The sequence below is a fragment of the Marmota marmota genome, unplaced genomic scaffold (assembly GCF_001458135.2).
Source record: "Marmota marmota marmota unplaced genomic scaffold, marMar, whole genome shotgun sequence".
In the NCBI taxonomy this organism is placed as follows: domain Eukaryota; kingdom Metazoa; phylum Chordata; class Mammalia; order Rodentia; family Sciuridae; genus Marmota; species Marmota marmota.
Window position 1 is genome coordinate 142306 of NW_025999895.1, and position 13705 is coordinate 156010.

A 13705-nucleotide genomic window follows, 5' to 3' on the forward strand; every position below is an offset into this window, starting at 1 on the left:
TGGCACAAGCACTGTTGCTCCATGTCCTTGCCCCTGGGTACCTGCTGCTGCTTGTGACCTGGGCCAGCTCACACCTGAGGACCACATGATGCATGAAGGAGAATGTGAGGTGGGGCCTCGTTACCTGTCACCACTGTGTCCCCTGGTGGAGTGAATGTTCTCCCTAACAAGCTCCACGTCCGTCAATAACCTCTGAATGTGACCTGGGTTGAAAATAGGATCTTTGTAGATGTATCACGTCAGATGAGGTCACCTGATGGCCCCAATCCAACCAGTGTCACCCTCCATGGAAGGGGAGAGGCTATGTTTCAGGGAAGCAGCCAGGGGACACCTGTGGCTGCAAAGCCAGGGAGAGCCTCCCAAGGGAATGTAGCCCTGCCCACCCCCTGTCCTGAGAATGAGCCCCCCCATTATTATGGAGTCACAGAAACTCTCATGCTCTGAATCATGGGCCACCAAGCCTATACAGGGCAGCCCTCAGTGTGTGGAGACTGGCTGTGGGTTCAGGCATCTGGGGGAAGATGGGGTCAAAGACCAAGGCTTGGAAGGGCATGGGCAGGTGCTGAGGTTGGTGCGCCGGCAAGGAGCGGTAACGAGTTGCCAAAGAGCACCCTCAGACGCGAGCAGCCCTCGTGACGTCAGAGCCTAGTCTTCATTCTCTGGCACAGATACAGTCTGCAACCCAAGAAGGGTCAGGCCGCGAAGCTCAGTCTTCAGAAAGCCAAACAAGAGGCAGAGAAGACCAGATGTTCACATTTGGCCCCACGCATCTGTGGCAAGAACGCCACCTCTGGTGTACGCGGGTTCCCGTGAAGTCTCGCTGACCATCCTGGGCTGCGATGGCTTCAGCTGACGCGAAAACAGCATTAAACCACACACCAAGGCATTTCTAAACATGGGAGTTTGTTTCTCATGAACATTTCTTTTAAAAAAAAAATATATATAATAACTTAGTTTGCATTTTACAGCATTTCCAGGTCAGGGTGTCCTGGGCTGGGACCTGTGCCCCCGGCCTGCACTCCACAGCGTGGCCTACCCCCAGGCTGGAGCACACACAGCCCCAGGAGCAGGACACAGGACAGGTAGCAGCACCCACAGTCACTCCATGCCGATCTCACAGGGGTTCAGCCCTCTCTCTTCTGCATCCCTATACGTCCCTCGGAAGTCACTGAAGCGTGGGGCACAGCCCAGCTGGGCCTCCCCAAAGTGCATGTGGCCAGTAAAGAGGAAGTCCCCATGCCCTGGCCGCACCCCACACTCCAGCAGCGTCAGGATGCGGCCCTGCCAGTGGCCATGGCCCTCAGGTGCTGGCTGAAAGACCCTGCTCTTCTGCCGATAGAGCCTGCTCACCCGCAGATGGATGACTGACTCCTGCCGCTCTGGCACGTGGGTGACGTCCTGGATGGAGCCTCGGACGACTGTGGAGGAAGGAGACACAGGTCAGCGAGTCCGGTAGCACTGTAGCTGAGGACCAGCACACAGCATGCGCTACCCCACCCATGCCCCTGACTGTGATGGGCATCAGAACCAGAGCTCTACCTGAACCCTGCCATTTAGAAATGCCCTTAAAAAGCTCAAGGGTAGTGGTAGAAAGTTGCCAGGGGCTGTCCCTGATGCTGGCACTGTGAGACAAAGGTGCTCTTTCTGCTGTGGGCCTGACAAGCCCACCTACCTGCTCTGCAAGGGGGCACATCAGGGCAGTATGGGCCCCTGTCAGCCTGCCCAGCCCCAATCCTGGTCCTGGAGAGCAGGGCAGCGAGATGATCAGAGCTCAGGGGGGGAGCCCGGGGACAGGGCCAGCTGGGCTGGCTTCACGTGCCTACCACCACAGCAGCTGGCCAGCAAGCACCACACCAGGGACCCAGCCCCTGACACCACATGCAAGGGGCCTGCATCCCTCAGACCACAGCCCTGGGCCCTCCAGGGGAACTTGGATGAAGAACAGATGGGGCTTGGAGGTGGTGGCCATCACAGGGTCAGGCTGCCCATTGCATGGTATTCAGAGAACACTGCAAGAGCCCCTGGGAACTGCAGGACTTCAGAGTCCCCAGGGAGCAGTGAGCTCATGTACAAAACAGGACGATGATCGACAGTCACCCAGAACGTCCACCCCAGCTGTCAGTGTGGGTGTGCATGTGTGTACATGTGAGGGTGAAAGTTTGCACACGTGTGTGAAGTCTTCATGCTGTGGGCACAGAAGAGCACCTATTCCATGACCCCTGGGGAAACCATATCCAGCCGCTTCTGCAGATCCAAGAGGGAGCACTGCCCACTTTGAAAGGCTCTTGATCCTGGGCCCAGGGGTCCCATGCCAGAGGGACCAAGCGTAAGAGACCTGAGAGGAGACACTCACCAAAGTCACTAGTGCAGACAGCCAGGAGCACTTCGGTGTCACTGCATGGGCGGCACGGGGCTGAGGGGAGAGAACAGATCAGCATGCAGCCTGGCAGGCCCTGGCCCATGCCCTCTGTGGTCAGAAATTCTGGTGAGCCACAAGCCCTCCCCAGCTCCAACATGTCAGAGGCAGATGCCCGGCTGCGCATGATGGCACACGTTGCCATCAGACTCACCACTCAAGACATGTCAATCTTGTGTAGGACCAGGGTGTGTGCCAACTGCCATGTGCCTTGCTGGCACTGTTGTGCCAGAGGAGCAAGGACTCCATGGTGACCACTCTCATGCACCCCCCACGAATGCAAAGCTGACCCAAGCCAAGCTGAGCCCCTGCCCCTGGGCATCCACACCCACCCCAGCCTCCACAGCATACCCCAAAACACCAGGGTGCCTCACGAGCAGGTACCTCCTTGCAGCATGGAGATACCCCTTCCCTAGACCAATCTCCAGCCACAGCCCAAAGGGCAGGGCCAGTCCCACAGGACCCAGATGCTGACTAGAAAGACTGACGAGGCCAAAGATCCCCCAAGGTGACGAGTGAGCCAGGGCAGGAGGCAGCGCCGGTGCAGGCACAAGGCCTGGGGTGGGGGCCATCAGCTCAGCCCCTTCACCAGACCCCACCTGGTCCCTGGGACAAAGGTGCAAACACCTTTTAAACTGAGCCAAGCCCACAGGACCCCCATGGCCCCAGAATCCTGGGGCCTAGCTCCCTCCAAGAACCTAGAGGCTACAGCCTCCTCAGGCTAAGCCTCCCTGGCCAAACAACTTACGCAACACACTTCCAGGGTGGCCTGCCTGCACCCTGCCCTTTGCCCCAGTTCCCCAAACGTCAAACAGAAACTCGGGGCCGGCCCCAGCAATCCTGGGCGTCCACACACACACTCCAGTGTGGAGGTGTGAGACCTCAGCCAGAGGATTCCCCTCCACCAGTCTGCACTGTGAGGCTTGGGAATCCTGGGCCCTGGGGAAGCTAAGGTCCATGCACACCGGGTACCACCCTGTCAACCTGGAGCTGAGCCAGGCTGAGCCATCACCTGACTAGAGGCTGCACTGACCCCCTCAAGCCAGTGTCTCCCAGGGATGGGCAGCAAACGTCAGCTCTTGACTACTGGCCAAGCACTCTCAGGCCAGCAAGAGTGCAGAGGGGCCTTCTGGAACCAGAAGGCACCTGGAGCCTTGGAGTCACTCATGTCATCAGATGGGAGGCAAGGCTGGCGGGCATGGAGAGGTGAGTCTGGAGCACTGGCCTCCCTGCCCTGTGCCCACAGCATGGGCTGGGCACCTCCAATGTCAGCAGCCACTAACTGGCCAGCCCACCCAGCACCTGTAGCACCTTGGCTTCTACTGAGTTATCAGGAAAAGCGGAACCACAAACCAGAACCACCCGCCGGTGCCTCCACACTGCCCAGCCCTTCAAAGGATGGGCATCTTCCCACCACACCTCCGAACTCCAGAGCCTTTGCTGGCAGGGAGTGGCGGCTGCCGGAGCTCCAGAAGCCTGTGATGCCCACCCCTCAGATGTCCACCCCATTCCCAGCCAGCCGAGGGCACCTGTGACATTCCCTCGGCCCTCACTGCTGCCCCTGGGGCTCAGCCTAAGCAGCCCCTGACGAAACGCACACCTGGTGCGGCAGAGGAGCTGACAGGCCCTGGCCACACACGGACCCAGGACCTCAGACCTGTGCCTTCAGTGTCACCAAGTCTACACACATCCCTCTCCCCATGAGTCACACACCTGTGACCTCCACCAACAGCTAGGGAAAAAGCATGGAGACCCTCCCCTCACTGCAGCTGCCCTGGCTCACACCCAGCCTCCAGCAGAAGGTGTAGGGACCCCAGGGCAGTCCTGGTCCCCAGACCCATCCAGAGCCATTGTCGGCTGAGGTCACAAACCCCACCCTGGAAGCATCTGCTTCTCACTCTGAGCTTGGCAGAGTGCAGTTCAACTTCATGCAAAATGCAGTGTGGACTCTGAGGACAGAGATCTGGAAACAGCTATCAGCCAGAGTCGGGCTCAGGAAGGTCCTGAAATGTGCTCATGGACCCAGCACAAGCTTCTGAGAGAACATGGGTGTGGATGCTCAGGAAATGAACCATCGAACGAACCAGAGAAGGAGGGAATAGCATCAGGCAGGACAGGGACACCTGGGGAGCAGCGTGGGTCCAGCAGGCCGGCAGGTGCCGTGGGGACAGCAGAGGGTGAGGGCAGGAGCAGCTGGCTCAGGGGAGGGTCCTGGACAAGTGGAGCTGGCAGCTAGCAGGCAGGACTGCTCCCCAGGACAGCTGCCGTGCCTGTACAGGTCCAGAGGGAGCCCTCAGGAGAAAACACTGGGGGATCCAGGACAGCCAATGACAGTGAGCATGGCCTTCAACCAAGTGAACAAGGTGTGCACAGGGTGTGGACAGGGTCTGGGGAGGACCCGGAGGACTGAGGCTGAGGTCAAGATCAGCCAGCACCTCTAGGACACAAGGAGGGTCCTGGGGTGGAGGCCTCACCTGTCCCTCCAGCTCCTGGTGAAGAAGCAGGTGGAGGCCATGCCCCTGCCCCCAGGCCAGCCACCAGTTAAGATGAAAAGTGACCTCAGGGTCGTCAGTGGCCCGAGAAAGCCACTGAGGCCAGAGAGACAGGAGCTTCAGAAAAAAATGAGCCACCTCTTCTGTTTCCAGGAAGCAGTGAGATATCTTTTTCACCTCCAGACTTTTGCTGGCAATGCACACAGCCATCAAGGCACCCCCAGACTCTAAAGCTCCTGTGGGAGGTTCAGGCAAGTCAGCTGGTGACTCAAGCTTAGCAAGCAGGACAGGTTTTCAAGGGGGTGGGAAACTGACCCACAGGCTATAGCCCCAACCCCTGAACTGCCTGGGCAGTGACTTCCACACCCAAGACCAGCATCAGTGTCCTGCACCTCCTTCCTGGACACCTGCCCTGGGCCTCTCCAGAGCCCCAGCTCCCAGAGCACAGGCTGGTGGAGCCTGCAAGCACCAGATATGTCACCTGGAGATCGGTTACCTGGAGATCCATCAATTTGAGATATGTCACCCGCTGCACCTATTCCTTGGAACCAGATGGCACCCCAACCCTCACCGGCCAACCCCTCGGCCCCATCCAGAGTGATGTCTGTTTCCCCAGGCGGCTGGGCCCTGGAGGGCAGCCCCAGACAGCTCCTGCCCATCCCTTGGCCTGGAGGTCTACTGGAAAACAGCCCTGTGGCCATCTACAACTCTGTATCCTGTCCGATTCCCTGTGTCAGAGGCGGTGCTGGTACTCAAGCTTCTGGCAAACCCCATGAAGGTGGAGGGCACGGGGTGAGCAGGTGCTGGGGCTGGGTTCACCTGCTGCCTGACCCTATCCTACACCCCTGGAGGAGTGTCCCCCAGGGCTGGAGTCATCCGCTGCCTGATCTCTGTCCTGCACCCCTGGAGGAGTGTGCCCCAGGGCTGAGGTCATCCGCTGCCTGATCTCTGTCCTGCACCCCTGGAGGAGTGTGCCCCAGGGCTGAGGTCATCCACTGCCTGACCCACTTCCTGTACCCTTGGAGGAGTGTTCCCTAGGGCTGGGGTCATCCACTGCCTGACCCCCTTTTTGTAACCCTGGAGGAGCAGCCCGCACCTCGGCTCTGGTCTTCTTAACTCCTAGTGTCTCAGAAGCTGATTTTTCAACGTGGATGGACTGGCGGGATGGAGTGAGACTCACACAGGTGCACACACACTTAAGCAGGTTCTGGCGCACAGCACCTCTGCTCCCAGTACAAACCAGAACTCCAATTCACTGTGAGTTCCTCTGCCTCCAGCACAACCACCTGGGCCGGCCCTGTGTGCTCAGCCGCTGCCCGGGCCCCAGCTTCTAGCGGTCTTCCGTGGCCGCAGCAACAGCCAGAACAGAAGATGCTGGTGCTGGCCAGAGAAAGCTTGGAGCTGGCCCTCTGGGGAGGACAACACTGCTGCCAGATGGCTGACACCAACATTCCACATTACGTACCCATTCCCCCAGCATTAACCGCTGAGCAGCCCCCATCCCCTGATACAAGCCAAACACTCCAGGAGAAGAGTCCATCAGCTGCCCTGTACCCCCTGCCGGAGCCCATCACACTGGAGTGTGCCACTCTGACCATTTCTGGGAATGCCAGGGTTGGGTTCCAGCCCCTAGGGCCCCAGTGCAGCAGAGCCGGGGTCCTCATTGCAAGTCCTGGTGGCAGCTGCATGGATGTGCTGCCTCTGACCAGCTTCTTGCCATCCACAGGGCACTCAAGTCACTGCAGGCCCGACTTCGACAGATATCCCAGGGCCAGAAGAGTGTACGCTACAGGATAGCAAGGGAACCCCAAGCACCTGACTCTCAAGACAGAGCAAAGCCCTGGGCATGGAGCCACTGTCCTGCCTGGGACCCCACCATCCAGGAGATGCCTGGAGGCCAAGCTCAGGCCTGAGAGCAGGTGCCTGTGCCAGAGCCACTGCCCCCCAGTGACCCCGTGGGAACCCAGGCAGTGCAACCAACCCCACAGGTCATAAGCCCTGGCCTGAACGCATGGGCAGAGGGAAGGATGGGGCAACAACAGGAGAGTTGGGGGCAGCTCCCAGGCTCTGCCACCATCCCACCTTACCAGTTGGGCCCAGCATGGCACCGGCAGACTGTGTGTGCTGTGTGTGCAAATGTGAGTGGTCAGGTGTGCACAGACGGCAGCGCCCACCCAAAGCTGCTGAGACACATCCTGTACCAGGGCAGAGCTCGGCCACAGGAAACATGAGCCCAGCAGAATGTCCTTGAGGCCAGCCCACATTTTCATCACACCAGGGACACTCACAGGTCTTCCTACCTGGACCACACTTCAGTCAGAAAGCGTGTACCCGTGTTCAGAGTGCCCCAGGTGTTATTTTCATGGCGAGTTTACCTCCAGGGCCCCAGAGTGTGGCATCCCCTCCCCTGGCCCTCCCATCCTCCATAATCACTGGCCCAGGAAAGGGGAACTGCCTGCTCACAGCCCACGGGCTGGAACCTGTCCTGCAGCTGCAGGATCTGAGGACATCTCCTCTGCGCCCACTTGCAGGGATGTCTAGAGACCAGCACTGTCCACAACCCCCATGTCAGGAAAGTCTGCATACCTCAAGACGGGAAAAACCCCAAGGCAGAGCCCATGGCCCTCACACAGCACACACAGTCTGCTGGGGCCATGCTGGGCCCAACTGGCCTCAGAGAGACTTTCTGTCAGGACCTCTCCAGGTTCTCATGCTGTCAGACACTGTCCAAAGGGGACACTGCACTGGTGCCTGAGGCTGCCACGCCATCCAGGGAGGAGTCCTCCCTAGGCGTGCCTCTTGAGGCCCCTCAGGCACTCCCATGGGTGATGGGGTCTCACGGCCAGCCAGAGCCCCTTCAGAATTCTGCATCTGTCCTGCAGAGCAGAGCAGCCACTGCCCCAGAACTGATGGATGCAGGACCACCCCTCCTCCGGGCCATGAGTCACCACCCAAGTCCTCACCCCAGCCCAACACCTGCTCCTGCTGCAGACCTCAAGACCAGGACCAGCTCACGGGGCCGTGCAAAAGCATGGCCCCTCTTCAAATGCCTCAGACCCAGTGGAGTTGGAATCTGCACCCCAAGCCACCCTGGTCAAACACGCACTGCTCCACCAGGTCAGGAACACCAAGGTCCCCGGCTGCGGCATCTCAAGGGGTTGTGAGTGGAAGGCTGCATTTCAGAGGTAGTTTGGTTTTGAGGTCCAACACCCGCCTTGCTCCCCAATGAGGGCCTGTGTACAGGGGACTCAAAGGGCTCTCCAGAGCAACGTGGCCCGGCAGGTGTGCCACTTCAGGTCATGACCCTTAGTGTCTTCACAGGGGAGCCATGGAGAATAGCGGACGTCTGGCAACACAGTAAGCACCCCCCACCCCCGCCGCCAACCCCCATCCCCTGGTCGACTCACCAGAGAGTGTGTGGCCCAGCCCCCTGCGCCCGCTTGTCAGCTCATACTGGAAACCCGTGGTCCTCCTGCTGATGTCCTGCTGGGGTGTGGCCTCCACAAACAGGCCACCCTGCTCCAGGCTGAAGCATTGCACCTGCGCGGCACGGCTGCTCCCGTCCTGCACCAGCAGCCTCAGCTCTCCAGTTCTCTCCAGATAGACGTTGGCCCCAGAGGAGCCACTGAAGGGCTTGATGCACACAGTCAGCCCTCGGGAGGGTGCAAAGGTGTTGGGCCGCAGGTTGACAATCAGTGCCCCAGTTGGGTACATCCACTCCACGGAGCCGGCTGCGCAGCGCAGATATACCTGCTCCACTTCCTTCCTGTGAGCCTCATGGGTCAGCCCGCTGCAGAAGATGCATAGAATCAGTCAGAGCCAGGGGGAGGCCGCACCCCTGCCCAGGAGAGCCTGGGAGGCCCCACCCTGTCCACACACCCCACCCACCCAGAAGTGCAGGCACTGCCCCTGCACACCTGTCAGGAGAGTGTAAGCCCCACCCTTGCACACCTATCAGGAGGCTCCACCCCTGCACGTCCCCGAAGAGTGTGTGAGATAGCCCTCCACAACCACAACCCCTCCACAGCCGCTGACATACAGCCCACTGCCTGCCTCAGTGCCCACCTCCCCTTCAGGGAGCGGCAGAACCCAGCAAGCCACCTCTACTAGCCTCCCCACAGGCTGCCTCCAGAGGGCCCGCTCCAAGAGTCAAGGCAGGTTTACGTAGCACTGAGGAGCACAGGCATCCAGGTGCCCAGACCCTGGCCCCGCCCTCCAGGCTCAGCATCTGTAGCCTTCAGATGGAGTCTCAGCCAGGTCCCTAAGACAGGGAGACCAGGGGCCCCTGGGAAGTGAGAACTGCAGAGGGCGTGGTGGTTCCGAAACATCCAGGAAACACTGTCACCAACCAGAGTTCCAATCACCCCCAGGAGGGCCTGGACCTCAGTGGAAAGACAAGGCAGAGCCCCACTGGGTGAAAAGTGAGCCTCACACAGGTACAGAGGTGGCAGCACCTATGACAACATGCTCCAGAGGTCGGCTCTCAGCCAGCTAGGAGTGTTGACAATGGCATGAGCTCCACTGGGCAGCCTTGCTGTACTTCCTCCAAGGTGACAGTCCACTCTCCTTTCATTCACTGGGCAGCCTGGGGTACCTGCATGGCCAATCATTTCTAAAAGCAAGTTCAGTTGTCACTAAAGCAATACCCACTACAAGAGCAAGGGAATAACCTGGGGGTGGAGAGGGAGGTGAAAGGCCCGAAGGTAACCAGGCCGCACACCCCCAGGGCTCAACAGGAAGATGAGTGAAGGTGCTGCTCTCATCAGGCAGGCCCTGAGAAATCAAAACAACCAAAACATGGTTCAGCAGCCCAGAACTTTAATGTAAATGCCAGCTCCTCGCTGACGGTGACGTCATGGGCACCGGCAGACCTGGAACTGAGCCAATGACTTCAGATAAGTGTCTTATTACTTGAAGTTTGGTTCTGATCAGGTCTCAGACAGGTCTGCCCACATTCTTAGGATTTTTATGTGAAATGAGCAGTGCTAACTCCAGAGCCCTGGCCCCAGCAGGTCATGAACACTCTGCAGAGGAGAGAGGGCACCACACAGTTCCTATTTACTGCCGGGTGACTCAGGCATGGGGCCCCTGAACCTCGCTTTTGCTATGATGGCTGGCTGCAGGCTGAGGCCACAGAGTCACTCTGCAGACCACATCAGAAGGAAGCATCAAGGGTGAAACCTCTGGCCCACTGCCCACCCCCACAAGGCCCTGGGTCATGAGCAGCCTGCCTGGGTCACACACGCAGAGCAAACTAAAACTCACACAAGCTCCTCTGACACCTATGGAGAGATGGGCATAGTCACAGAGCTGTGTGGAAACTGTACCAAGTGGTGCAAGGCAGACACACCTGGCCACAGTCAGTGCTGTCCTAGTGCAGTCTCCAGTTTCTGGCATCAAGACACTGACACTTGCCCTGGGTCCAGGCACAATCCTCAACTCTCTTTCCCCAATAAACTGCCCAGTCTACGTCTCTGCTTCCATCTCAGGGCCCTGAGGGTTGGGAGGGCAGAGGCCCAGCACCAATCTCTGAAGCACTGTACTCTTCTGCACAGGGGGAAAGAGGGAAGCCTGCCTTCCACCCCAACTCAGGCAGAGCAGAGGGAACCCTCAAGGTGATAGTGTCCAACCACAGTACCAGGGCAGAAGGACCTGAGTTTGGAGGCTGTTGACCCTACCTACACTTGAAGCCAGAGCTTCCCATGATGTCCATCTGGCTCCATCTAATGAGAAGGAAGTAAAACAGAGATGGACCCACAGGAAATGAGGGGCCCATTTCCTCACCCTGAGCCATATCTATACCCATCCCAGGGCCAGTGACTGTGTCTTCTCCATTCTCTAAAACATCAGGTCAACAGGAATCCAAGTAGATGCTCAGCATGGAACCAGTAGCAGGTATTGCTCAAGACCCCCACATAGACAAACAACTATCCTGGTTCCTACCCCACAACCAAACATCCAGCAAGACCCCCATGTAGACCAACAACTGTGTTGGTTCCTGCCATACAACCAAATATCAAGCACCCAGCAAATGGGGAAAAAAAAAAAAAAAAAGGTCTATGTAAGGTTGCTACAATTGCAGACGTGAATACATTATTAATGGTCATTGATGATGGCATTTTACCATCTTCAAGAGATGCAGTTGCCACACTAAGCAAAACTGCAAACTCCACCGCACTGCTGTGATGAAGCCACAGGGTGCACACAGAATTGGATCAAGTCCACATCGTGACACTGGCAAGGGTATTTACAGATTAGTTAAGCTGAATTAATGCTTTTATTTAAAAAAAATCAGCAAGCATCACCCAGGTAGACATGCCTGTGGGCACCTTTATGGAAAAGATGGTAAATCCAGCAGACTTCTGAGGACCTGTTGAAGCAACCTGAGCTCATGCCTGCAGTTAGTATGTGGCCAGCCCCAAACTACTCACACCTACAGCTGGCGAACCTCAAGTCACCAGGACAAGACAGTTGTGGTTGCTGGAGTGAGACTGGTCCTGGATCATGGGCAAAGTCAGAGAGGTTCTGCCCCCAAGGCTGCCTTCCACTTCCCCATCTTGCCAGAGAGCCCAGGTGTGGCTGCACCTGCTGTACCCCATGACACCAGTGGGAAAGTTCATGGTTCACCTTTATGGTCCCTGGGTGATAAAGATTGGGGCACTGGTCCTGCCTCCTACACAGAAAGAAGGATTTCAAAATCTCCAATTTGATTGCTTAGAAATACCCAGAAGCACCAGCACATCAATGTGAGTGGCCAGTGTCCCTTCCTAGCAGGGGTCAGAATCCACCTGCTTGCTCCGCCCTGTGCTGTGTTCCCACAGCTCCTAAAGGGTCATAAACCATGGAGTTAGCAAGAAAGCCAACAGACTCCTGGGTTTCAACAGGAGTCAGCTGATGTGTGAAGTGTATTGATAAATGGGGTAGCAGCTATAAGGCAAGGGAGCTTGGTTTATGCTCCAGGCCCTGCCTCCTCTCCGGCAGCTCCAAGGGTCCCTCAGCTGTCCTTCGCTAGGTTCAGACTTTGGGAGAGGTGCCATCAAGGGAGTCCAAGGAGGATGTTGGCAGACAAGGCAAGGGGCCCAGGCAGTGTTCCTGCTTCTGCACATAGACAGCACACAGGTACTGGACAGCACACCTACCCCTTCTGCAAACACCTAAATCTCTGGAGTTCTGGGCATCCTAGGCTTGGAATTGTAGCCCTAGACATGCAGTCCTCTGAGGACCTGGGAAGGAAGTTGGCTTCAACTGGAACCCAAGCTCAGGGACAGGGACTGGGTTTTCTGGTTTTGATCTGCTGGAGCAGGACACCCCAAAGCCTTGAGCTGGGGTGTACTGATCCACGGGAAGAAGCTGAGAGCAGGGATTTTGATATTATGGCTAGAGCAAGGGCAGTCCCAGAGAGTCAGCATCAGAGGCTCCCGGCCAGCTCTGAGCTGGCGCCAGCCTTCCCGAGGCCAGCCCTCCCCCCAAGCTCCAGCCACCCTCAGCCCCAATCTCAGCTCCTGCAGGCAGGGGGATTTCTACTGAAAGGGAGGCAGAAAACTCCCAGTGAGGTAGGCAGTGCCCAGAGGTCTCAGGAGCCAGGGGCTGATCTTCAAGCCCAACCCCTTGGCAGGAGTCTTTCCCATCGGGAGGGGGAGTTGATTGTGGTCATTGTGGTTTCCTCAGAAAACTAAATGCCGTCAATGTCCAAGATGACCAGCCATGCCCTGCTGACGCAGAACCTGGCGCACCAGCTCAACACCCAGCCTTCTCGGAAAAACGGCTTCACAAAAATCACCCGTGACCGCCCCCACCCAGAATGAGCTGTCTGCCGCTCGAGTCTGTCTTTCAGCCCAAGGACTACAGGCTTGGGTGGGCGCGCGCCCGATCTCGACACCAGACCTAAGGGTAGCCCCAACCCACAGCGCCTGCAGAGTAGACGCGCGTTAGCGCAGCGCGCTTCACAAACTGCTGAATTGTCAACTTCCACCGCACAAAACCAGCTCTGCTAAGCCCGAGGAACCTCCTAGGTGCCCGGCACGTCCCTGGGTCCTTCCCGAGTAGCTGCGGCTCCCAGGCACCGCGCCCGCGCACAGTTGTGACCTGCACCCCTTTCTGCATGTCACACTTTGGTTTCTAAAAAGTCCTCGGCTGCCACCGCGAACGGGGGAAGGGGGGGGGTCGCGGAGCCCGGCGCGCGGCTGCCAAGGGCGGCCTGACCTTCACAGGGCGGGGTGGGGGGCTCTGTCCCGCTATACTCGGCCCGGCGCACAGGTGTCCGCCTGCGGCTGGTCGCCCAGCGGACGTACTACAGTCAACGTGGGTCTCGTTCCGTCCCCGAAACCGCCGCACCCGGCCATCCCTTCTCGCTTTGCCCGACTCCTCCCGGCCTGGGGCGCACAGCTCCCGCCACGGGCAGGAACCCGGAGGGCGCGACCATGGACCCCGCCCGCTCCGGCTCCCACTGAGCTGAGCTCTGGACTCGGGACCAGCGCTGCGCCCGGGACGAGTGGGCGGCCGGCCTGGGCAGACTCCGCGGTGTGGCGGAGGTGACTCCCCAGGCGTCCTCGGGGCAGGGACCTGGACGCCTCGGGCTCTTTTGTTCTGGAACCGGGGACGGGGATGGGGACATCGAACTCGGCCTGGAGAGCGGCCCCCGATCCCGCCGCGCTGGTCCCAGCTCGGGAGCAGAGCCAACGGTACCGGAGGACTTAGATCCGGGCGGGTTGAGCCGGGGTCGCTCCGCGAGACTCACCTCCCCTTCCAGCTGCATAGGTCGCTGGAATACGTGCGCGCCCGCGCCGCCCAAAAAAGC

At 58.7% G+C, this 13705-nt stretch overlaps 1 protein-coding gene across 2 annotated transcripts; it reads right to left on the minus strand.

The window, feature by feature from the left end:
• Nucleotides 1-883: 883 nt before the first annotated feature.
• Metrnl (meteorin like, glial cell differentiation regulator) lies at nucleotides 884-13698 on the minus strand. 2 transcript variants are annotated; one of them, XM_015504236.1, is made up of 4 exons: nucleotides 13646-13698; nucleotides 8316-8698; nucleotides 2354-2413; nucleotides 884-1418 (listed from the first exon to the last, which is right to left on the minus strand). In XM_015504236.1, exons 2-4 carry the CDS (start codon nucleotides 8620-8622, stop codon nucleotides 1099-1101), a joined length of 687 nt encoding a protein of 228 aa, XP_015359722.2. In that variant the 5' UTR covers nucleotides 8623-8698; nucleotides 13646-13698; the 3' UTR covers nucleotides 884-1098. The 2 variants fall into 2 exon arrangements, with proteins under 2 accessions (XP_015359722.2, XP_048652738.1); XM_048796781.1 differs by lacking the exon at nucleotides 2354-2413.
• Nucleotides 13699-13705: the final 7 nt, after the last annotated feature.

Coding starts and splice junctions, on each gene's coding strand:
- Metrnl (XM_015504236.1), bottom strand. CDS start 8,622: ATGTACCCAACTGGGGCACTGATTGTCAACCTGCGGCCCAACACCTTT. Junction 2,414..8,315: donor GCTGGGCCACACACTCTCTG/GTGAGTCGACCA, acceptor CTCTCCCCTCAG/CCCCGTGCCGCCCATGCAGT. Junction 1,419..2,353: donor TGTCTGCACTAGTGACTTTG/GTGAGTGTCTCC, acceptor CTTCCTCCACAG/TCGTCCGAGGCTCCATCCAG.